This window comes from Marmota flaviventris, chromosome 17 (assembly GCF_047511675.1).
Source record: "Marmota flaviventris isolate mMarFla1 chromosome 17, mMarFla1.hap1, whole genome shotgun sequence".
NCBI lineage: Eukaryota > Metazoa > Chordata > Mammalia > Rodentia > Sciuridae > Marmota > Marmota flaviventris.
The window spans coordinates 64,316,105-64,341,294 of record NC_092514.1 but is presented as its reverse complement, the minus strand read 5'-3'; the positions used below and the strand labels follow the sequence as shown (position 1 = coordinate 64,341,294).

The 25,190-nt window shown below is 42.1% G+C and overlaps 1 protein-coding gene across 2 annotated transcripts in view; it reads left to right on the top strand.

Moving 5' to 3' along the window:
- The window catches only part of Tex2 (testis expressed 2), a 106,668-nt gene that overhangs the window by 22,127 nt on the left and 59,351 nt on the right, over positions 1–25,190 (top strand). For both annotated transcript variants that reach the window (XM_027946228.3, XM_071603555.1), the window contains exon 2: positions 21,427–23,095. In XM_027946228.3, coding sequence (XP_027802029.1) covers positions 21,452–23,095 — 1,644 coding nt within the window. In that variant the 5' untranslated portion in view covers positions 21,427–21,451. The remainder of the gene's footprint in view (positions 1–21,426; positions 23,096–25,190) is intronic.

Sequence of the window (25,190 nt, the reverse complement as noted above, 5' to 3'; positions counted from 1 at the left end):
CTTCCCCTCTCAGAGTTTCAGTGTCATGTGTCCAACTGGAAAGGTTTGGCTGACATTAAAGTGTTTGTACAGACAGACCTGTAGCAGTGAATAAATTGTGAGACGAAGAGAGCCTTAGATCTATAATCAATTCCAAATGCTTGTTTTATGTACATAATAAATTGAGGGGAAAAGAAGAGTTTGTTTATAACTAGTTGTTATTTTTTGAAATTAATTTCTGTATGGTGGGAGGGCCTGGAGCCATTTAGATTAACATTTCATGGAGTACTTTACATAGGGAAAAAATCTTGGCAGAAGCTAACTTAGAGAACCAAAGCAAGAGGGAAGATGAGTCATGAATAGTCACTGATCATGGTGATCTGGAGGAATATTTGCTTCAAGTAGAACCTGGTGGGGAGGCTCATCTGATGTAGCCTCTCACAGTGTCCCAGTAAAGCTCCAGGCTAATTATTACCAACTCCCCCAAGGATGGAAATATGTTCCCATAACACCAAAAAAGGATGTGTGGGAGATTTATGATGTTATATATACAGTGAATTAGAGAGGCAGGATAGAGTAGGTAGTAGGGAGGGCAGTTTCTTTTTGCTAAAAACTCTGAATTACTGTTCTCTAAGAAGTCTTCATGCTATGGTACATACCCTCAGTAGGCTCCTAATTATCCCAGACAGGTTCTAGGGGTTGTGACAATATAGTCTATAGTGTTTCATAGCCTGTTTTGAGAATCACTGCATCTTTTGGTATTAGCATCTTTGAGTGCTTTCCTGAGTTTTCTTTAGACTCAAGTTCTCACAGAATTTTGATCCTCCCGCTGGATACATAGAGTAGTCTTTATCTAAAGTGATGTGCCCAGTAACTGTTGAGTGGATGGAACTCTTTCTTGGAGCACAGAACACATAGAAAGTTTCTGATGGCTCCAGATGGATTTGTCAGTGGAAGTAGCTGAATGAGGTAGTGTGGCACAGCGGTGAAGAGCACAGCCTTGGAGCCTGAGTCCTAGCCCTGCCCCGTTAAGCCACTTTGCATCTTTCCTCATCTATAAAATGTGGAGATGGTAATACCCATCTCACAGAGTGTGGGGTGTCAATGAGAGAGTGTTGGTAAAGCACTTGGGCTGGCCTCTTGATTCAGAATTGGATAATCTTCACAGATCAGAACTATGTTGTACTTGGACGTGGGAAGTGGCCTGTGGCCTCCTCTCCCACACTGATTCCAGCTGCCTGGGTTGACAAGGTCACATGATGATCAGGACATACTGGTGTCCTTCACAGAAATTAAAATGGTAAGCATGAAGTTTTTTGAAAAACAAATACAAAAACCCTGTACTTTCTCAAGAAAAAAGCCATCTTACATCTTTATTTAAATAGAATAACTGACAAATTGATAGGGTCTTTTGAGAACAAGAACTGTTTTTTTGGTGGTACACTTTACTCCATCAGAGAGATCCGAGAAGAGAGGGCAGTGTGGCTAGTTGTCTATCACCTTCCTGTTCTGTCATTGCCATTGCATCTGAAGCGGTGTAGGTTAGACGACTGTAGGAACCAGGAGTAGCTGGTGCTGTGCCTCCCACTGTACCTACATGCCACAGTTTGTAAAGTGCTGTCCCATTTATTCTTCCTCCCAAGGGCCTGAATGGGGAGGGGTTTTGCCATCGTGACTGTCACCTGACAGATCAGAAAATCCAGACCCTGTGAGGTGTTCCTGGGCCTGGCTTTTTCTAATTAGCCTCCGATGTTGGCTGTACCAGGGAGGATGATCTGGGTATGGAGTTGTCTGAGTGATATTTAATGGGCCCTAGTTGTGTGCGGTTGGCCAGGAAGCTCCCTGCCTATTTGGTGTTTTGCTTTGGCAGACAGCGCTCACTGAGGACCCACATAAACTGTAAGAAAATAGCCCAATGACACTCAGCACTAATCTGGAAAGGGCAGGACACTGCTGTTAGTCGGTTATTGGACCTGTGAACAGAAAACATCAAGATCACAATTATACAGGGTTCATTTCTTTGAAATGTTGTCTAGAGCCCCAATCCAGCCATCGGGTTTATAGCACCTCCAGAATTAGATCCGACAGTTTGGTTCCATGCTGGGTACTCATATTTCTGGTTATGAAATGCTTGTGCTTATTTTCTCTGATCTGCCAAGAAGCAGCTTTTTCTTGTTCTTTTATGCATCAAGGTTTCTTTTTCATTCCACTTGCATTCCTTCCTTACTCCTTATTTCTGCCTTCCTCCCTGCAGTTGGCCTTTGAGACAGCAGTGAAACAGACCTTCTGGACTGCCCCGGCTCCCCGTCATCTCTGGGGCATGGTTTAGGGGCTAGGAATTGGCCCCAGGAGATGAGGCCATAACTCAAAGGGCAAACTGTACAGACAGGTATAGCCAAGATGCGGAGCAGGACATGGTCTGTGCCCTGTGTTCTTGGTGGCAGCTGCCCACCTGTGATTCCTCATTTAAAATGATTGACCTTGAGGGAGATAGGCCTTCCAAGGCAATAGCCTGTTAAAAAGTAATTACCTCTGAAGTGGTGCCTTCGAGTGTGAGTGTAGACTAGATTGACCAAGAATTGTTGGTACTGAACCTCCTACTGAATTCCTGGATTCCATCACTTACTTCTTCCTGTGTATGCATGTGTGCGTTTTAAGTAAGTATAGTGCATCCTGATAATACATGTTGTTTTCGACTAGTAAGTCTCAATTCCAGAGTGGTCACTGGGACATGCATGATTTTGTGTAAGTGTGGTGGTATACACATGGTTTTGATTACTGGAGATTTTTTTTTCAAATCATGTGACTTCTAGACCCATTCCTCAATTATAATAAGCCCTGGGATAGGGAGAGATGGCTGGATCACCTTTGTACTAAAATGGTTCCTAGGATTTTCTGATACACTTTTTCTTTGCCCAATCCCCAAATGCATCTGACCTTTGGGAACCAGATACAGTGACACATTCCTGTGTAATCCCAGTGACTCAGGAGGCTGAGACAGGAGGATCCAAGTTCAAAGCCAGCCTCAGCAATTTAGCGAAGTCCCAAACAACTTAGAGAAACCCTGTCTCAAAATAAAAAGGATTGGGCATGTGGTTAAGCACCACTGGGTTCAATCCCCAATTAAAAAAAAAAAAGAGAAAGTAATGACTAAGAATGATCAATCAAGCTGGATGAATTGGCACATGCTTAGTGGGTTAGAAGGATTGCAAATTCAAAGCCAGCCGTAGCGACTTAGCATGGCCCTAGGTAATTTAGCAAGACCCTGTCTCAAAATAAAAATACTGGGTCTGGGGTTGTGGTTTAGAGGTTAAGTGCCCTGGTTCAGTCCCCAGTACCTGCAGACTGCTAAGTGGAGCTGTGGTTTCTTGTGGTTTCAACCTGGCATCTGCAAAGGAACCCGAGGGAGTCGGAGTAATTTTCAGTGGTTCAGAAGGCTTATTAGAAATTATACATTTACCCAAGATTAAGGACACAGAAGTTACCCAAACCATCAACTTTCCTTGCTTCTGTTTGGAATTGCAACTCTGGAATTGCAACTATGGTTTCATGCTGATTCCAAGTTATGATTGGTTGTGGATGACATGATCAGAATTTCTGAAACAGGATTGGTTTAACTCTAGACATTGTTACTGGAGCTGGCATGAGGTCTCACTCCACCCACTGAATGTGCTCACTACCTTTAGAATGAAGTTGACCTTGAATGTGAGTGCCCTTGACTATCAAAATTAAGTAACTGGTTGTTTCTTGCTTGCTTAGCTGTGCTTATCACACCTGTGGCACTGATTTGATTTCATAATGTTATGAACTCTTTATAAATATATGGATTGTTGATTAAAATTTGGACCATTATTGAAAAAATAATAGTGGATTAATTAATTTCCATTAAACATTTTTAGAGTCTTACAAAACATGTGGCCAACAAGGGGAGAGGACAGAAAAAGAATTTGGTCTAACTACAGATCTCACCCAGTGCCCTCATTTACAAAGTGATCCTTTTAACCAGCTTTGCACAAAAACAAAGATAACAGTTACATAGAGAAACACCAACTATCTCTGTTGGGTCTACAAAGGCTACAAAGCCTCCCTGGGGTCCTATTGATTGTGAGATTTGTGTTCTATATAAGCACATCTTCCCAAGTTCTGCTTTTTCATTATGTATTGTAACATACAGACCTTTCCATATTTCTACATTGTCCTTTTGTTTATCATTCTTAATGGTCACAGCTGCCTGAACTAAACCTAAAGTCAGACAGGACAGCCCGGTTCTGGTGATTAGGGAAGACTGTAGACAATCTGTCTGTTTGATCCTTGATTACATGCCGTGTGTCCACAGGCCAAGCCGGCATGATAAAAATGATGTGCTTGGGCCTGCTTTGGATGCCAATAATAATAATTGCTTACATTTGTTAAGTGTTGTTTCTTAATTCTCCTGGTAGCCCCTGTGAAGTCGGCATTGTTATCTCCATTTTTATATAGGAGGAAAAAGGCTTTGGGCAAGAAATTGTCTAGGGTCACATGCTAATAAATGAGCTGGGAGCTGAAGTGGGTCCATTTAATTTCAGAGTTAAAGTTTTTTTTGTTCCTCCCAGGACTGGTGATCAAACCAGGGCCTTGCATGTTCTGGGTAAGCATTCTACTACTGAACTACATCTCCAGCAGCCCCTCCTTTTTTAAATTTTTACTTTTTATTTTGAGCCAGGGTCCTGCTAGGTTGCTGAGGCTGGCCTCTAGCTTGTGATCCTCCTGTCTCAGCCTCCTGAGTAGCTTGGGTAGTTACAGGCATGTGTTACTACACCCAGCTATAATCTGGATTCTTTTTTTTTTTTTTAATTATGACATATTTATACAAGGGAATGTTTTACAGTAATGATAAAGGATGAACTAGTGATATATGCAACAATAATGATAATTTCACAGAAATGATGTTGAACTTAAAAGTTGCCACAAAAGAGTAATTTGGGCCAAGAGCCATGGTGCATGCTATGTGATTCAGGAGGCTGAGACATGTTTGAGGCCAGCCTGGGCAATTTAGCAAGACTCTGTCTCAAACAATAAAAAGGACTGGGGATGTGGCTCTCTGGTATAGCACCCCTGGGGTTAAACATCCAGTAATGGGTGGGGGGAGTACATTTTATATTCTTTCATTTTATAAAGAAAGGCAACACTAAGCTACGATGACAGAAATTTCTTTTGGTTCATTTTTTTTTTTATGGTTCTAGGGATTGAATCCAGGGCTCTTCGTACCTGCTAAGCAGATGCTGTACCACTGAGCTACACACCCAGCCCTAGGATTTTCTTTGTAAAAAACTCCCTGAGTTAGTCAGCTTTTTATCACTGTGGAAAAAATAACTGACAAGAATAATTTATAGGCATAAAAGCTCATTTTGGGCTCATGGTTTCAGAAGTTCAGTCCATGGTCAGCTGACTCTATTGCACTGGACCCAAGTTGAGGCAGAACATCATAATGGAAGGGGGCAGCAGAGGAAGGCTGCTTAGCTTATGGCAGATGAGAAGAACCTGAATTCTTACCTAGGTTTTCTGTGCAGTAGTGTTCTCATGCAACTCACTTCACTTCAGATATCTAAGCACCTTTTAACTTAATCTTCACAACCAACACGTCTGTTAGTATGTCTTACAGAAGCTTAATACTAAAATAAGGTAGAGTAAATGCTGCAGCGAGCAGAACCCCAGAGTACATCCCTTCACGTGGGGTTTGTTGATCTTATCAGGGGCAGAGAATGGCTGGCTTGTGTTTGCTCTTTCCTTCCCTTCCATCTTCCAGCCCGCCTCCAAGTTTCTCATACTTAACTACACAACAGTGACTCCACAGGGTCACCGGGAGCAGCGATATAGTACCTTGTGGAAGATGTAAGAGATTCTCAGGGATGTTTGGCTATAGGTAGCTTGCTTTTTCTTCTGACCTTGCCACCTAACCCCCACTGCAGAGTGACCACCTGGTTCCATACATGCTAACTGGAAGCAATATGTGTGCTCTGGTCTCTAGACAAATGTGATGTTCTCCCATGTTCTCTGATGCCTGATCATCACTCCTGATGATGGTGATGCTAGAAGTCATTGCCAGTTCCTTGTGGCCAGGTTTAGATCTTCAGCTCTTCCCAGGACAATTCTTGTGCTCAGGGGCTTTGTGACCACACTGTTGCATGGTGTGGGCTCCTGTGTCTGGGACAGCAGGGCCAGTTCTTCTGTACTTTTCCAGGATCTGTTGAGTGAGCAGATTTCACATATGACTAAAAGCAGACTCATGTCCTTGGGCTTGGTTGGAAATAGAAGTCAGACTCCAAGGAGAAGGGTCTGGCTTACCTGCGGGGTCTTTGGCTTCCTACCTAGCATTCTTTTTATGGCATCATCCTAACTAAAGACATATAGAGGATACAGAAGAGTGCACCAGAGAGGACCATTGGATCAGGGACCTTTGTGACTGGAAGAGCAGCAGTCCCCTGATAGATGAGAGTGAATTAGTGGGAGGTGAGGTTGGGATGGACAGATGGATGTATTGAGTTTATAATTAGGCCTGAATGGAGCTGGTTGGTCTGTGTGTGGTGGGGAGTGGAGAGGAATGGACGGAACAATTCCTAAGAGGATGGCAACAGTGATAGGTGTGTATAGTTGGTATGGGAGATAGATGGCAACTCCTACCATCTTTCCAGTGAGCTGGGGTCAAGGTCTTACATTTATATAGAGAAAGGAGGGAGGTAAAGTTGGAGGCCTGTATGACAGACACAGCCCAGAATCACACTAGGAAATCAATGAGATAATTGAGGAATTTCCTGGAAACAACAGGGTGGCTTGAACTACACGACCAGGGACCAGGACTGGACTGGCCTGCATACTGGCTGGGGTGAGACCTTGCCACACCTTCCCAGCTGAGTGGAGATCCCTGGCCCTGGGGGTGACTTAGGCCCAGAATGGGGGCTACTGATGTCTTTGTGGGCAGTAGACAGTACTGCTAATTAGTGATACGGAGAGCTGACTTGGTCTGAAAGTAGCTCTTGAAAAGGAGGCCAGCCTTATCTTACCTTGCTGTCCTCTTCATTTTTTAAAAAAGCCAGGCAGAAGAGGAGGAGGTTTGTTTTGTGAGAGGGCATTAGTAGGGCTTAGCAGGGTATTGCAGAAGAAGCCAGGGTGGTGGGACCAGGAGGAGGGGTAGTTCAAATCCATGAGAGGATGAAATTGGGTGTTTGTGCTTGAAGTGATACTAGTGCAGAGAAGGAATGACTGAGGTGTTGGGGTACAGAGCCTGATGGGAATTCTGCCCATCGTCACAGCCAGAGTAGGGGCAACCAAGGCAGAGTCACCTGGTGTGGGAGGGGTGCAAGATGCTTGAGGAGGCCAGGTTGATGCCTTCTCTTGTCGCCCCTGCAGGTACAGGTACCGATTATCTGCATCTCTTTCCTAGTAGGCTTAGCAACTCTCTACCTGTGACCAGAGGATGGAAGGGATGTTTCTGTAGCTGGACCAAACAAGACAAGCTGGGAAGGTCTAGAAGTATTTGTTAATGTGAGATGAGCTGTTTGAATATTATTTGAAAAATATTTTGACATGATATTAGTGAAGCGGGTATGCCCCTTGCCGTCATTTCAGGGGCTTTGTCCTCCTTGGAGCTCCTGCCTCTGCTGACCATGGCCTCACTGGTATGTGACTGACTCTACCATTAACTGAATCGTTGTCAATATGTCACACGGGTGGAGCTTTTGCCTTGTCATTTCATCACTAGGCTGCCCTCATCTCAAGCCCTTTCCTGGCACAATCCAGGACAGTGGTGGAGTTAGATGACAATGCCTCTGTTGGGGCCTGCAAGCACTTCTTCTCAGAGGAACTGCAGGGAGGCCACTGGCCAGGACAGGGCTGTGTCTCCGCCAGGAATGCAGTAGCTGCTGACCTTGCAGGCCTCCAGCGTGGCCTTGTGTTTCTTGCCACCTTCCTTTCTCGCGCTTCATCCTTCATTTGGGATGTGCTGTCCGCCTGCCTCTGCCGGCCAGCTTGTCAAGTCCCCCAGGTCGAAGCCTCTACCACATCTTCTCCCCCCTCCGCCCCATTGCTCTCTTTTTCTTGCCCACTACTTTCTCTACACACACACCCACTTCAAACCCAATTTTTAAAAAAATTATCTTCTTGGGCCTCAGATTCCTATCTATAAATAGAATTCTGATGTAAGATTATACTTAGCAGATATTACTGCCCTATATCAAAGTTAAATCTGCTGATTCTTGTATAAAAGCTGGTGTTTCTGACTCAAAAAGAAGCTGCTTCTTTGCCTTTAAGTTCTCAGAGTTTTCTCAATTTATGAAGAATTAATCTGAAATACTTACCTCATTTAGAGAAGTTGAATGAACAGTAGATAATAATGGAATTCAGATACATAAACTAGGCTTTCTAGTTTACTAATGTGTTTTAGGAGGAAAAAAAATCCAAACACTTAACTGTTAGTTGTAACTAGAAAATATAGAGAAATAATCATCCATACCAATTTTTCCAAAGTGAAAATTTTGACCCATGCACAGAAAACAGAGCAATATGTGTTTTACATTTATTTTGAATGTTTTTAAAAAACATCAGCTTTTATGCTAATGGGATGGCAGAGGTTTCCTCAGGAAGCTCTAAAACCCAGAAGCTATAGAGAAAGAAAGAGTTAGGGTTTCAGTACCTCAAAATATAAAACTGCATATTAAAACACAAACATAAAATTAAAAGACTGGTCAGAGATGGGGGAAAATGTTTGAAACAAAATAGAGTAGGTAGAATGTTCCTGATACAAAAGGTGGGTAATGAAAGCCCTTGGATGGGAAATATAAATAGGGGCCAGTAACAGAAGAAGCAGATGGGTGGAGTTGCCAGCTGAGCGACTATAAAGCATGGAGTGTGATACCTTTTCCCCAGCCTCTGGGTGGATAGACAAAAAATGATGTTCAGTCTTGAGCACTCAAAGTGGACATTCTGTATGGTGTTGTTAAGCTGAGTCAATTGGCAAGATCAGTTCAAAATTTTAAGTGTGTGTCCCCTTTGACCCAGCAGTTCTGCCTCTCTCCTGCTTCTAGGAAGTTCTGTTGCCCACGGACTCACTCATAAGCACAGGACCAGAAGTACTCATAAGCCTGTCTGGGAAACATTGTTTCTAATGGTGGAAATTAGGAAAGAACCCAAAGTTCTATGATAAAGCAATGTTAAGTAGTCTATGTAGTTAAGTCTGTTTCTGTAGTATGTAGAGAAAGTGTATACACATGTGTATCCATCATTCTGTCTGTCTAGCCATAAGAAGTCCAAGAAGCAGTAAGTGAAAATGAAGAACAAAGCGGTGTGTGTGTGTGTGTGTGTGTGTGTGTGCTCTCATTCAAAAGTAGAAGCAGGGACAATGTAATGTATGCCCATTTTTAAATGCAAACAAAATATCTCAAAGGATATTTTCTAAATAGTAGATTTTGTGGAGAGGAGGAGAATTTTACTTTTCTCCTACTTCTATTTTTGAATTTTTTCAAATGAGCAAATTACTATTAATAGAAGCATTTTCTGAGGAAATCATCAGGGGCAGGGTAAGGTTGTGTATAGCCTCATGCTCAGGGTTGTAGTAGCATTATTCATAATAAAAATATTCAAAATATCCTTGATGAAATGGCCATGTTATGGAATATTCCTGCTATATAACTATTAAAATAACATGAAAGAATTTTTATGGACTTGAGGAAATGCTTATACAAGAACAGCTAACATTTAGGGAATACTTGCTCTTAGTATCAGGTGCCAGCACTTTGAACAAGAATATTTAGCAGAAGACTTGAATGTAGGAGTTTCAAATTAAGAATTATATAGAGCACAGTTCTGCTCATATTGATGCTTTTGAACTCCTCTTTCCTCAGGGACGTGGTACTTTTTTTCTTGGCAATTAGAAGGCCCAGCAGTGGAGGAAGCGGGGGTGGGGGGTGGTCCTGTTAGTTTATAAGTAATATAAGCCATATGTGGTGATCAGGACCTTACTGGGTGGGAGGCCTTGACTGTGGATCTCCAAACCTAATAACTAATGGGAAAGGAGTTGTGTGTTTTTAACAAGTAAGATCTGAGTGCCTTGGAGGATTGCTTGTTCTAAAAGTAGCATCTTGTCTTTTCCTTTTCCTTTTCTTTAAATGAAATTTAGGTTAGAACTAGTTCATTATCTATAATGTCAATATTGATTTTGTTTGGAAAGTGGAACATTAACAGATTAGAATGGCTGCTGGCAATTCTTAGCTGCTTCATTGACTTTAAATGAATCAAGGGATAGCTATAGAGATGTACTTGAGATTTTTAGGTTAAAATCAGACTTTCCTACCACGGTTGGTTTTGACCAAATTCAGTTTCCTATGCAGCATTGAGGCAGAAAAATATTGTCTTTCAGCTTCCTTTCTCCCCTTTTTATAAAAGCAACTCCTATTAAAAAATATACAGGTAAGAGGTGTGAAGACATCCTCTGCAGTAGTTTCCTTTTTCTCTTTGCCAAGAGAAGTTTTCAGATTAAAACTACTGACTGGCATAGCCCAAGCTAGCAGATGGCACTTAGATATCAAATGTCCAAATGCAAACTTGCTCAGAGGTAGCACATGTCTAACAGGCTGAATTTTATAAAACAAACAATTTTAATAGTGACCTTGAAGGATTAAGGATGCTCATGAGACATGAGATGTATTCCAAACTATGCTTGCCTCTTAAGATACATTGGGGTCCTCTCTATATCTGGAAGCTAATTCCATTTCCAATCAATATTGCTTTCTTCCCTTCCTGCCTTGATCCTAGCATTTGAATTAGAAAGAAATAGTAATTATAATGGCCACACTATTGTTTGTCTAGCCTAGTATGAGGAGCCTGAGAATGTGTGTTGGTGATAATAGAGTGGCCTGGAAGGAACCATCTTTTCTTTTTTTTTTTAAGCTTTTCTTTAGTTATACATGGACACAATATATTTTGTTTACTTATTTTTATGTTGTGCTGAGGATTGAACCCAGTGCCTCACATGTGCGAGACAAGCACTCTGCCACGGAGCCACAACTCAACCATATTTTTATGGCCCTGGTTGTAGGACTCCAGGATTGTATTATTTAACATATAGCTGGAGGTAGGAAGAGCAGTTATTATTCAAAAATTAGACCAAAAATAAAAAGACAAAACAAAAGCCAGATTCAGAGAGCTTATTATCTCTGAGCTAATAAATGCCAACATGTATGTAGTCTTGAAATAAATTGTTGACTGATTTTCCTGGCTTAATTAATGATGATAACCCTTTTTAGCCAGACATAGTAACACATTGCCTGTATTTGGGAGACCGAAGCTGGAGGATTGTAAAGTTCAAGGCCAGTCTGGGCTACTAAGAGAGACCCTGTCTCAAAAACAAAAAAGGGCTGTGATTATAGCTTAGAGGTAGAGCATGTGTGAGGTGTAAGCCCTGTGTGGTGGTGGTCAGAACCCTACTGGGTAGGAGGCCTTGACTGTGGGACTCCAAACCTAATAACTAATGGGAAAAGAGTTGTGAGTTTCTAATAAGTAAGGTGTAAGTGCCTTGGAGGATTGCCTTGCAAAAAGTAGAGTCTTCTTTTTCTTTCAGTGAAACTAAGGTTAAAATTAGTTCATTATCCACAATGCACAATGTCAATATTTGTCTAGCCTGTATGAGGCCCTGGGTTCAATTTCTAGTAGTATCACCAAAAAAAAAAAAAAAAAAAAAAAAAGTTACTTTTTTTGGGTACTGTTACTAGGGTAGTTTTTTTGTTTTTGTTTTGTTGTTGTTGTTTTTTAAACAGTATTGGAAATTGAGCCCAGGATGCCTTTACCACTGAGCTGCACCCACAGTCCTTTTTATTTATTTTGAGACAGGGCCTCGATAAGTTGCTAAGGCCAGCCTAGAACTTGCCTTTCTCCTGCCTCAGCCTCTTGGGTCTCTGGGATTATATGCATGTGCCACCACATGCAGCTGATGCTAATCATTTGAGAACAGCAAAATCCCTTTTTGGGCGACTAGAAATTAAGTCAATTTCATGGGTTTTCCAAGTAGGCAAAAGCCATTGATTTGTTTCTTATTTGTTGACTGGAAAGAATAGAATCCTATATAAATTCTAAAGCAACAGATCATTATTTTGCTTTCTCAGTGTTAGAGAAAGGAACTTCTTTACAAATATAGTACCTTTTAGTGGAGAATGATGGTGAAGACTTTAGGAAAGGCCATCAACAGAATAGTTGGAGGCATTCTGCTTTCTAGAAACAAACTGGCTAAGGCTAAGGTTCAGAGTACATTTGTCTCTAAATATTTTTTTTCTTCTCATTGTTTTCACCTAAAGAATGGGAGCATAAATACATTTGTATCTGTTATCTTAGAGCTTAACCACACTAAAGTATAAACACTGAAGAACTGCCAGGGTTGGTATGTATATATGTATGTATGTATGTATGTATGTATGTATTTATTTGTACTGGGGTTTGAACTGAGGGGTACATTACTCCTGGAGCACATCCTTAGCCCTTTCTTTTTTGATGTATAAGATAAGGTCTCCCTTAGTTTCCAAGGCTGGCCTTGAGCTTGTGATTCCCCTGCCTAGCCTCTCAGAGTTGGTAGGATTACAGGTGTGCACCACTGCGCCTGGCTATTTTAAGTTTTTTTTTTTTTCTTTAATGGAATTGTTTTAGTTGGCATAATAAGTACTCAAAGTATTAAATTATTTCATTATAAAGTTTTAAAAGGTGAGGTTTAAAAAACATTTTAATTATACACATTACAATTTATATACATATATAGAGAGAGAGACACATACACACATACACATATATAAGTTGTACATGATACCTTTATTTTATTTATTTATTTGTTTTTTAATGTGGTGCGAGGATCAAACCCAGCACTTCGCATGTGCTAGGTGAGCACTCTACCAACTGAGCCACAACCCCAGCTCCCCCCCCACATTACAATTCAAAACACACATTTTACCATTGTGACCATTTGTAAGTATACAATTTAGTAGTGTTAAGTATATTCACATTGTTGTGCAATCAATCTTCAGAATTTCTTCATTTTATAAAACTGAAGCTCTGTATCCATTAAATAACAACTCCTCATTTCCTTTTCTCCCAGCCTCTGGTAATAATTACCATTTTGCTTTCTATTTCTGTGAGTTTGACTACTTTAGATGCCTCATCTAAGTGGAATCATACAGTATTTATCTTTTTGTTACTAGGTTATTTCACTTCACATAATGTCCCCAAAGTTCATCCATGTTGGAGCATGTGACAAGATTTCTTCCTTTTTAAGGTTGAATAATATTTCATTGTGTGCGTATAACCACCTTTTGTTCATGCATTCTTCTGTCCCTGGACACTGGGGCTGCTTCTACCTCTTGGCTATTGTGAATGATGCTGCTCTGAAAAGCATCTGGGTGTCCAGAAAAATCTCTTTAAGACTCTGCCTTCAATTCCTTGAGGTATATACCCAGAAATAGGACTGCAGGATCATAAGGCAGTTCTATTTTAACTTTTTGAATAACTTCATACCAGGTTTTCCATAGTAGTTATACCATTTTGTGGTCTCACCAGCAGTGCACAAGTTCTAATTTATTTTTACATCCTTGCCAGCACTACTATTCTTATTTATTTATTTTTAATTATTTTATTTTTTATTTTATTTTTAGTTATCAGCGGACACAACATCTTTATTTGTATGTGGTGGTGAGGATCGAACCCGAGCCGCTCGCATGCCAGGCGAGCACGCTACCACTTGAGCCACATCCCCAGCCCCTACTATTCTTTTTTAATTACAGTCATCCTCATGGGTGTGAGGTGGTAATTTCATTGTGGTTTTAATTTGCATTTCCCTAATTAGTGATGCTGAGCACCTTTCCATGTATTCATTGGCTATTTGCATATCTTCCTCAGAGAAATGTCTATTAAAATCCTTTGCCCATTTAAAAATCAGGTTATTTGTTGCTGTTGTTGAGTTGGAAGAGCTCTTTATATATTCTGGATATCAATCCCTTATTAGATATGTAATTTTTGAGTGTTCTCTTCCATCTTGTAGGATGCCTTTTTACACTGTTGTGTCCTTTGATATAAATGCTTTAAATTTTGATGTAGACCATTTTATAAAAATCTCTTTTTACTTTTGCTTTCTGTTTGGTGGTATAGCCAAACAATCATTGCCAAATCCAATATCATGAAGCTTTTTTTAAAAAAATCTTTATTTTTTGTAGTTGTAGTTGGACACAATAACTTTATTTTATTTATTTATTTTTATGTGGTGCTGAGGATCGAACCCAGGGTCTTGCACATGTGAGGCGAGCGCTCTACCACTGAGCCACAACCCCAGCCCCTCATGAAGCTTTTTTAAGTTTTGTAGTCTCAAGTCTTATGTTCAGGTCTTTGATCCGTTTTGAGTTATTTCTCTTACATAATCCAACTTCGTTCTTTTACTTGAGGAGTGAACTTTGATCCTGGAAAAATGTTTTCTCTGCTTATTTTCTGTCTCCTTTGGACCTTTTCCTTTAACCTCTAACTTACCCATATTTCCTTTAGAGTAGTGCAAGGCTTTCCTTCCTATTACAAAGGGAATGAGGCCCAAGATCCTTATTAAAGGAGAAAGCCAACAGTATTTTCAAATAGTTGGGACAGTGACTGTTAAAGTCCACAACACTAAATCTCTTCTTTAATAATGTATTGGGACCTGGGGTTGTGGCTCAGTGGTGGAACGCTTGCCTGCATATGTGAGGCACTAGATTCAATCCTCAGCACCACATATAAATAAATAAAATAAAGGTATAAAAAAAATCTTAAAAAGAATAATGTATTCTGATTACCTAATGGAGAAAGATCAACACCTAATTGAGACTACCTTGCATACCTCCCTGTTTACTGTTCCTATTGCGCCTGGAACAAATTACCACCAATTTAGTGGCTTAAAAACAGCACAGATCCATTATCTTACAACCCTAACCCTGGCAATTAGAAGTCCTGAAATGAAGATGTTGGCAGGCCTCCATTTATTCCACTGGGGTGGGGGATCTGCCTGTTTCTTGCCTTGTTCAACTTCTAGAGGCCACCTACATTTCTTGACTCCTTCCCCCTCCTTACATGACTCCAACCCCTGCTTCTATTTCATCTTCTTCTCTGAGTTTTCTGTCTCCCCTTCTCATTATTATTATTATTATTATTATTATTTGTGTGTGTGTGTGGTGCTGGGGATTGAACCCAGGGCCTTGTGCATGTGAGACAAGCACTTTATTAACTGAACTATGACCCGAGCCTCCTCTTCCCTTTTTAAAGGAACCTTGTGATTATATTGGATTCACCCTTTTGCAATGGAAAGTAATATATTCACAAGTTTGCGGGATTAAGATGCAAATGCCTCTACGTCCTTTGGGTATAGACCAAGGAGTGGGATAGTTGGGTCAAATGGTGGTTCCATCCAAGTTTTCTAAGGAATCTCCGTACTGCTTTCCAGATTGGCTGCACCAATTTGCAGTCCCAGAGGTAATGTATGAGTGAGCCTTTTCCCCTACATCCTCACCAACAGTTATTGTTGCTTGTATTCTTGATAACTGCCATTTTGACTGGAGTGAGATATAATCTTAGAGTAGTTTGATTTGCATTTCTCTAATTACTAGAGATGTTGTGTTAAGCTTTATAAGTTCTTTGTATATCCTGAAGATTAGTGCTCTATCTGATGTGAGCGTGGTAAAAATTTGCTCCCAATATGTAGGCTCTCTTTATTACTTATGCTTTACTAGTCTTGTTAAGAAAGTCGGGGCCTAATTCGACATGATGAAGATTTGGGCCTACTTTTTCTTCTATTAGGCATAATGTATCTGGTCTAATTCCTAGATCTTTGATCCACTTTGAGTTGAGTTTTGTGCATGGTGAGAGATAGGGGTTTAGTTTCATTTTGCTGCAAATTGCACCATTTGACTCAGCTATCCCACTCCTTGGTCTATATCCAAAGGACTCAAAAACAGCATACTACAGGGACACAGCCACAACAATGTTTATAGCAGCACAATTCACAGTAGCCAAACTGTGGAACCAGCCTAGATGCCCTTCAGTGGATGAATGGATAAATAAACTATGGTATATATATACAATAGAATATTACTCAGCAATAAAAGAAAATAAAATTTTGGCATTTGCAGGTAAATGGATGGAGTTGGAGAATATCATGCTAAGTGAAGTAAGCCAATCCCAAAATACCAGAGGCAGAATGTTTTTTCTGATAAGTGGATGCTAACCCACAATGAGGGTAGGGGGCATGGAATGAGTGGAGGAACTTTGGACGGGGCAAAGGGGAGGAGGGGAAGGGGCATGGGGACAGGAAAGATGGTAGAATGAGATGGACATCATTACCCTGGGTACATGTATGACTGCACAAATGGTGTGACTTTACTTCATGTACAACCACAGAAGTGAAAAATTTTGCCCCATTTGTGTACACTGAATCAAAGAGCTTTCTGCTGATATGAATAACTGATTAGAACTAATAACATTAAAATTTTTTAAAAAGATGCAGATGTCATTGAGAGGCATGGGGGAGGGGCGGGGATACTTACATAAATAAGTATCTACCTGCCTGTCTTGCAGAAGATACATATACCTCATTGCTTAGAGACTCAGACAGTCTAGATTCTTCTTCATGTTCTCCCCTCCCCTCCAGTCTTCATCTGGACTGTTGTTCCTCTTTTTGTCTTCCTTCTCATCTGTCCCTTTTTTTTTTAAAGTATTTATTTTTTTAGGTGGACACAATATCTTTATTTCATTTTTATGTGGTGCTGAGAATCAAACCCAGTGCCTCACGCATGCTAGGTGAGCGCGCTACCACTTGAGCCACATCCCCAGCCCTGTCCCTTTCTTTCTAATCCTATGTCCAGCCCTCTAGTTTAGGCATTTCTCACCTCATTCTGGTCTGCCAAAATAGCCTTCAAGTGGGTCTGCTTACCTGTAATTTTCCCAGTAGATATTTTGAGCTTACCTTGAAGCATACTTAATATTTGGTCTCTGTCAATAATTCTGTTATCTGAAGTCTTTTTTCCCCCCACCATCTTTATTTCTGCTGGTCCTCAGGTACCTTGTTTCCTTGTCATCCTGTTACATTCCTTGCATTTGAGCCAGTATTTGTAGGAATAACCTGAGGGCTTAGGCATGACTATGTTTCTAGGGAAATGACTTCTATTCCCTTCTGCCAGGCCCTGGGGATAGTCCTGGTCCAAGACCATCTCAAAGGAGGTTCATTCCCAGGGATGAATGTGGGCAGGGGAGACCCAGTCTACATGAGGATTGATTTGTGTGGGGTTCACCAATTATCAAGTGGATGTAGCCCTTTGGGGTCTCTGCTCTGTTCAGGAGTCTCCAGTTAGTGCTCCACCTTATCCAGCCCTGGACTTCCATCTCTGCTCACGTGGCCTTTAAAGTAAAAGTGCCGTTTTGCCAGCATTGACCAGCTAATGCTTTGAAGGCAAAATAACACTATTTTCCTTAGTTTCTACCTGGTCATTCCTTGCTCAGTTGCCAAAGCTTCAGAACTTTTTAGAGGATTTAAAAAACATGTGTTGTATTCAGGACAATGATGGGCCTGATAATGGAGCCTGTCTCGCAGCCATCAAATGCCTGGCCTGGTTTTCTATGTTGCCTCTGCCACCCCCATCCCTTCTGCGCCTAGACATGATTAATCTTTAGCAACTACTGTGATCACATCAGACTTATGCTTACACACATCTCTGGCAGGAAATCGTCTCTAGGGAAGCATAGTGACTACATGTGCTATAGATTGTTCCCTCCCCAGATGCAGAGGTCAGTGTTAAACTCCAAGGTGTCTTCTGGTAACTTTGGAAAAAGACATGTTGGGAAGGAAATTGCCTCCAGTTCCTGAGGGGTTGAAAAGGTTATCTCTTTTTTTCTTTTTTTGAGTCTGGACATAATTGAGTTTGGTAGCAAAGGACAAAAGGCTCATCATTTTTTATGGTGCTAGATTGTCAGATGGATAATGAGGCCCTTCATTTCTCTGCAGCTGGTCACATGCTGCTGGTTGAAAACCGAGCCCTTAGCTCATGGGGGGAGCCATCCATGACTGCTATCAGAGGGCACGTACCATGACCAGGAAGAGCAGGAAAAAGGAGCATGCACAACATGCTTGATGAAGCAGCTTGCTGTGTGGACAGGGCATCCAGGAAGCCCATGTGCCCTTGAATAAACCACATTATCTTCCAGGGCATTGGTCATAGGCTCTTTCCACTTGGTCTTGTTGTCCTGTGGACTGACTGTCGGGAGGGCTGGGAACCAGCTGTTGGGAGGATTGAGAGGAGGAGACCATCTGAGGGTTGTCTGGAGACCATGCCATGGACTCAAGTTCCAGTACCCTCAGTGATCCAGCAATTTTGATCCTAGAAGCAGCCTCATTTTGCAGATAAGTAAACAGAGGCTCGGAGGTTTTCATGTATTTGAAGAGTGATACTCTGGCCTCATGTGGCTGGTTTTAGTAAAAAAGAAGGAAGTGTAGTCAGCTTTGGTCAGTGTGAACCTCTGAAGCTGCTGCTGAAGGCCTGGAGAAAGATAGTAGGAACCATGGTGAACCAGACTGCCTGTCCCCATCAGGCCCTGTTGGTGGACACAGACCTTGAGACTGGTTAGAGATCTGGCAGGCCAGGGCATCCCTGATTATGTGGGACGGGTTTAGGCAAATAGGCCCCTGGTGGCCTTTGCACACAAAATAACAGCCTTTGTGCCGCCTTTCCCCTGGGGCCTTGCCTGCCTGCTGAGACCACAGCCTCCTGGACACACAGCTGTTTTCACCCTGTAACCTTGGGCTGGACTGACTTGGGCCTTGATTCCCAGGTCACCCACCCTCAAATTGCAAATGGGCCTCTTCGTTCTTGCAGTGCTTCCCAGTGGACCAGCTCACACTCTTCAGCCTCACAGTGCTTTGCACTTGACAGAGTTGGCTTCGCTTGGCAGCCATTGCCCACATTGAAGCAGCCTCTGAACAACAGAGCCTTCCACATTGTCCTTTATGTTATTAAAGCAATTTACTGGGAATTATCAAGTGCCAAACTTTCTTTTTGAATTACCTCCATAATTTTCTTTTAAAATTACCCTTGTAAAACTAGGTGACAGTTAAAGGAAAACTGTGTTGCTCCTGGTATTGTTGTCCTTCGCAAGCCTTCAAACCTGTTGGCATACATTTAAGGGAAGGATTGTCCTGGACCCGAGGCTGTTTTCCTAGCTGCTGCCAGTTCCCTCATTTAAATTGCTTCATCTTGTTGATGGTGATTGTTCTGTTTTCCTGAGTTCAACAAGCAGAGGGGAGCCAGAGGGTCTGGAATGAACATGTGCAAAACTTGGCTGGAAAGTTTTTAGAAAAAAGATTTCTGTCAAGTATTTGATACTAAAAGTGTATAATTTCAGACGTGTCCACATTGTGACTGTGCCCTGGCACTGTGTTCTTGTCCTTGCCAGAGAATTTCCACACTCTAATGATCCAGGGTCATTGTTTCCACCTCTGCACCCACCAAGGCTTCTGTTTTCTCTTGATAGTGGTATCAAGTGCCAGAACTTTGAACAGGAATATGTGGCAGAAGACTTAAATGTGGAAGCTCTTCAAATTAAAGGAACAAACAAGCAATAAAATGTTGATAATCTGTGGCAGATAACTTATCCGTGTACTGTGCTGGGTTTTATACAGTGAGATCTTGGTTTGTTCAAGCCCCCATAGATTCAGCTGGGAAAGGAACAAGTACCAGAAGCCCTGTTGCCTGGTCCCAAGACAGATGCTCTTTCTGCTCACCCATGATGCCTCTCTCATACCCATGATCTCCTCCTGACCCCCAACATCCACTCCCTGTCCTGGAGACAGACAACACATGCTGGTGGCTGACCACACGGTGCCTATGTTCATCTTCATGCCCTTATCCCTTCTTTTCTCCTAATTCTGCCACCACCCATCTATCAGTTTAGAAGACTGAGGGAGTGTCTTACCTCCCCTGCACACTGCCTTGCTTTCCTCAGAACTCCTGAAGTCTGCCTTAGGTTGTAGCTCTTTTGATGGTGTCTCTGTCCATAATGTGGCATTAATTTCCATCTTGAGAGGCCTGATAAAATGTGTAGTGCTTAGTAAATGGGCCATGTGTTAAGTTAGCTTTCTGTTGCTATGACAAAATACCGGAGAAAATCAAATTAGAGGAGAAAAGATTTATTTTTGGCCCCTGGTTTCAGAGGCTTCAGTCCATGGCCCCTAGGCTCTTCTGTCTCTGAGCCTGTGGCGAGGCAGAACATTATGATGGGGAGCATGTGGTAGAGTAAAGCTGTCATCTCATGGCAGCCAAGAAGTTGCTTTTATAGCAAAGCCCCTCCCACCAAATCCATTAAGCTATGAATCCATAAGTGGATTAATTTATTTATGAAGTCAGATCCCTCGTGATCCAGTCATTTCCTCAAAGCCCCACAACTGAATACTGCTGTGCTGGGGACTAAGCCTTCAACACAGGAGCCTTTGTGAGATATTTAAGATCCAAACTGTAGCAGGTTGAAAGTGAATAAGGAGAGGTAAAATGTACCAGATGTCGGGAGGTGGTTTAGTGTCTTGTATTTTGATGCCCAACTCTCCAGGTGTCTGTTTCTTTCCAGTTAACTGCTTAGCACCAAAAGGGCAGAGAGCCTGGTGAAGGTGTGTCTCACTGCACTCCTTGGTAAAGTTCTTGTTTGGTGATAGGCTATAGAATCAATACTTAATTTTTCTGCCATTTGAATAATAGATTCAGTTTAAAATAGATGTTTGCTTTATTCTGAAGCCTCATGTCTTCATGGCCTCCTAAATACCTTGGTCTTATGGTGCCTATCATTTGGAAGATAAAGAAGCCAATCATGGTGTGATTAGTTTACAGATTTCCACACTTGGAAACTTTGCCACTTACTTGTAATGGCAAGATGGCACAGTGTTGGCAGCCACAAGCCAAATAATTGTTAGAATCACAGTGAAAATTGAAGGGGAAGCAATACCCACCCTGGGCTAGCTCTTTACAGCCAGACAACCACTGGTGAAATTTTTCTTCCAAGGTCATTAAAATCCCCAGGATGCTGCATTTGCTTCTGGATACTGGTAACATCTATTGTTCCAGTATCTCAAGCCTCATAGTAGAGAATTGCTGATAGAAAGGAGCCAGTAAAAAGGAGGAAGCAGTTATTCAGATGTTGTGAAGTAAGGCAGATTGTGTGGCATTTATAATACTAGCGTGGTTTGCTTATAAAAGAGAATGCCTAACTAAAATTAATCTAGTGAAAATTAAGCCATTAACCTGCTGAAATGAAAAGCAGTGGATGTCTGCCAAATAAAAGAATGATCACCATTTAAACTGAGCTTCATCTGGGCTCGCCATCCACAAATGGCAGTGTCTCCTTAGAGAGAACGCTCCCTGATTTCTGTTTTTCTCACTGTTTTCACAGAGCCTGAGCCCTAGTGAAGCTGGCAATGACAAGTCTGAATGGTCGCCATGCCGAGAAAACCATTGACATGCCAAAACCATCAGCCCCCAAAGTGCACGTGCAGAGGTCCGTGTCCCGAGACACCATCGCCATTCACTTCTCGGCATCCGGGGAGGAGGAGGAGGAAGAGGAGGAGGAGTTCCGGGAGTATCTCAAAGAGGGACTGGATGACCAAAGCATTGTAACGGGGCTTGAAGCCAAGGAGGACCTCTACCTTGAACCCCAAGGTTGTCATGACCCCGTGGGCCCTGCCACCTCACCTATCCTGGCAGATGGACCGTCTGGGTTCCAGGCCCCTGCCATTTTGCCCATCTCTGAGAACACTGTAAAGCTGTTGGAGTGCCCTGCTCCGGCAGTGCAAGTATTAAGTACAGTGCCATTGGCTCTGTCCCCAGGGTCATCTTCGTCAGGGCCCTTAGCTAGCTCTCCCAGTGTGTCGTCCCTTTCTGAGCAGAAAACCAGTTCTTCCTCCCCGTTGTCCTCTCCTTCCAAGTCTCCTGTCCTCTCATCCAGTGCCTCATCCTCCACCCTTTCCAGCGCAAAACCCTTCATGAGCCTCGTAAAGTCCCTGTCGACTGAGGTGGAGCCAAAAGAATCCTCACACCCCCCAAGGCACAGGCACTTGATGAAGACATTAGTCAAGTCTCTGTCCACGGACACTTCCAGGCAGGAGTCGGAATCTGTGTCCTATAAGCCCCCCGACTCCAAATTGAACTTACACCTGTTCAAGCAGTTCACGCAGCCGCGAAACACAGGTGGAGACTCCAAAACTGCACCTTCTTCCCCGCTGACTTCTCCTTCTGATACTCGCTCCTTTTTTAAAGTGCCCGAAATGGAGGCGAAAATCGAAGACACTAAACGACGCCTTTCAGAAGTCATATATGAGCCTTTTCAGCTCCTTAGTAAAATTATAGGGGAAGAAAGTGGCAGCCATAGGCCCAAAGCCTTATCTTCAAGTGCTTCAGAACTCTCCAATCTGTCCAGCTTGAACGGGCACTTGGAAAGCAATAACAACTACAGCATCAAGGAGGAGGAATGTGACTCTGAGGGGGACGGTTACAGCAGTGACTCCAATGTCCCCAGGAGCGACCTTCCAAAGACCACTGAAGAGCCTGCAAAAGAGGCAGAACTGCGAGTTTCCCAGACGAGCAGTCTGAAGGATTTGGGCCTGAAGACCAGCTCACTGGTTCTTGAGAAGTGTTCTTTGTCTGCCTTAGTGAGCAAAGAAGACGAGGAGTTCTGTGAACTGTACACCGAGGACTTTGACCTGGAAACAGAGGGGGAGGGGAGAGCCGATAAGCCCCCAGATGTCGCTCTGCAGCCAGTGGTGCTTGCAGACGGTGGGGTGGCTCCAGACAGTGAGGACGAGGTGGACTTGGCCACGCAGCACCCAGAATTGCCCATGAAGACACTGGGCTTCTTTATAATGTGTGTCTATGCGTACCTCATCCTCCCCCTCCCCTACTACATGAGCGGCCTCTTTCTGGGAATTGGCCTTGGATTCATGACTGCAATTTGCATGATCTGGTTTTTTACACCACCAAGTGCTCATAAATGTCACAAGTCACATAAACATCTGCAACACTGGCACACAAGATCACTGGACATCAAAGAACCTGAAATACTGAAGGTAAGCCTCTCCCGGGCCGCCAGCAGGTACACACGTGCTTTCATAGTCTTACGCTATAGCCAACCGCGCTGTTTTGGCTAATTGTTAAAGATTTTCACCCAAACAGTGTTTCGGGACACTCTTCAGACAGCCAGGACACTCATCTGGTAAATCTCACTCTGGCTCAGTTTTGCTGATGTACCAGGTAGTTTTTCAAAGATCTCCATGGCTCTAGAAAGTAGTCTCTAAACTTGCCAGGGATTTGCTACTTGTGGAGGATTTTGTTATAGCTGGGTCTTTTAGGGTTAAATATTCTTGAGACTCTGGACTCCTAGAACTGCAAGAAAAGGCAGAGAGGGAGAAAAGACAAATTAATATCCACAGGTGGTCTTTGCTGGCTGTCCTCTCTCCTGTACACAGCAGGGCATGGGCTAGAGAAAGAGATGTCACTTCTCCCCATGCATGTCAGGTGTCAGGCTCTGGGCCTTCTGTAGGTGCCTGAGACGATCCATCAGGGTACAAGATGAGTCTATCAGAACTTATATTTATATATTTGATTATTGAATTTTTTCTGCTTATTTTATGTGTTTCATTAACATACACAGTACAAAAGCAGTTGTAGCTTATATAGTTTATAAGACATATGTGATGATGGGCTGGGGTTGTGGCTCAGTGGTAGAGTGCTTGCCTAGCACATGTGAGGCACTGGATTCGATCCTCAGCACTGCATAAAAACAAATAAATTAATTAAATAAAGGTATTATGTCTATCTGCAACTGAAAAAAAATATTTAAAAAAAGACATACATGTCTCTCCATATATACATTTATATGTATATTTTTACAAATAGGATATAGAATAAAAAATGTTTAGAGTCCACTGATGTATAAAGTTGTCTAATTGTTTTGTTTGCAGTTTTACACATGAGGAGACAGTCTCTGAGAGGTGGTTATTTGTCCAAGGTTTCTTGCTATTTAATTAAGTAACAGGGGTAGGATTTGGAGCCTGGTGTGCCCTCTTGCTTTCCCCATGACACCTCTGCAGAAAGTTTGTGCCTGGACCTGCCCCAAGAAGCCCTGGCATTATAGAAGAACAAAAAGAACTCAGTTTTGGACCTTATTGATTATAGCCTTTAGTTTTTCAAGTTCCAAGCTTGTTTGATTTCCCTATTAAACTAATAGGATTTTTCCTCCACTGTATGTAAATAAGAATGCTCTAAAAGTGGCAGCACAATCTCTCTCCATTGCAAAAAAAAAAAAAAAAAACCCACAAGGGGAAGAACTCTTTCAGGTCCAAAATGCTATTATTTTATTTTTAAACTTCATAATCTTTTTTCCTTGCTCAAAGGAAATACATGGACATTGTTTTAAAAATACACAGAGAATTTCTTTAAAAAACATTTTTTTATCACACCCGTGAGAGAATTATTATTAATTATTTGATATGTAGTCTTAGTCGCCATCTTTTTAAAGTTCCTCATGTGTGCGGGTCTTTGATTTAATGGGATGGTGTATTAGGCAGCTGACCTTTTTTCTTTCTTCCTCATGGCAATATGTTATGAGACTGTTTCTTTTTTAAGAGAACTGGTGTTGAGGCGAGGATGTGACACCCTTAAGCTTAGTATTAATATATGAAGTGAAAGCAGAGCAAAGTGACTCATTATGTACCATGGCTCAGCTTTTTGGATAGGATGGTGCTGTGACTACCTGATTTACATGCCCACTAAGTAAGTTGGTGCCAACTTTTGCCAAGAAAAATGGTGCTTCTACTAATTCCACTGCCTAGACTGGCGTTTAGTTTAAACTGGGTTGAGCACTTACCTGTCTTGGGAAGATTTTAATCTTAATCCAGTCTTTAGATTTGATCCAATCACTGTTATATGTCAGGGGTTTACCAACAACCACAGGATGCCATTGGAGTGGGATTTTCATGCTGTAATAATAGTTCAGGTGCTTTAATCTGATCATTGGAACAGTAAAGGCAACAACACTATGAGCTGAACATCTTCAGTGGGCTAGGCTTAGGTCATTCATTACCTTACTCAATCCTCATCACAATGCTATTCAGTTAGGGTATGTGCTCATGAAGAAATGGAGGCCCATTTAAGTTATTTATT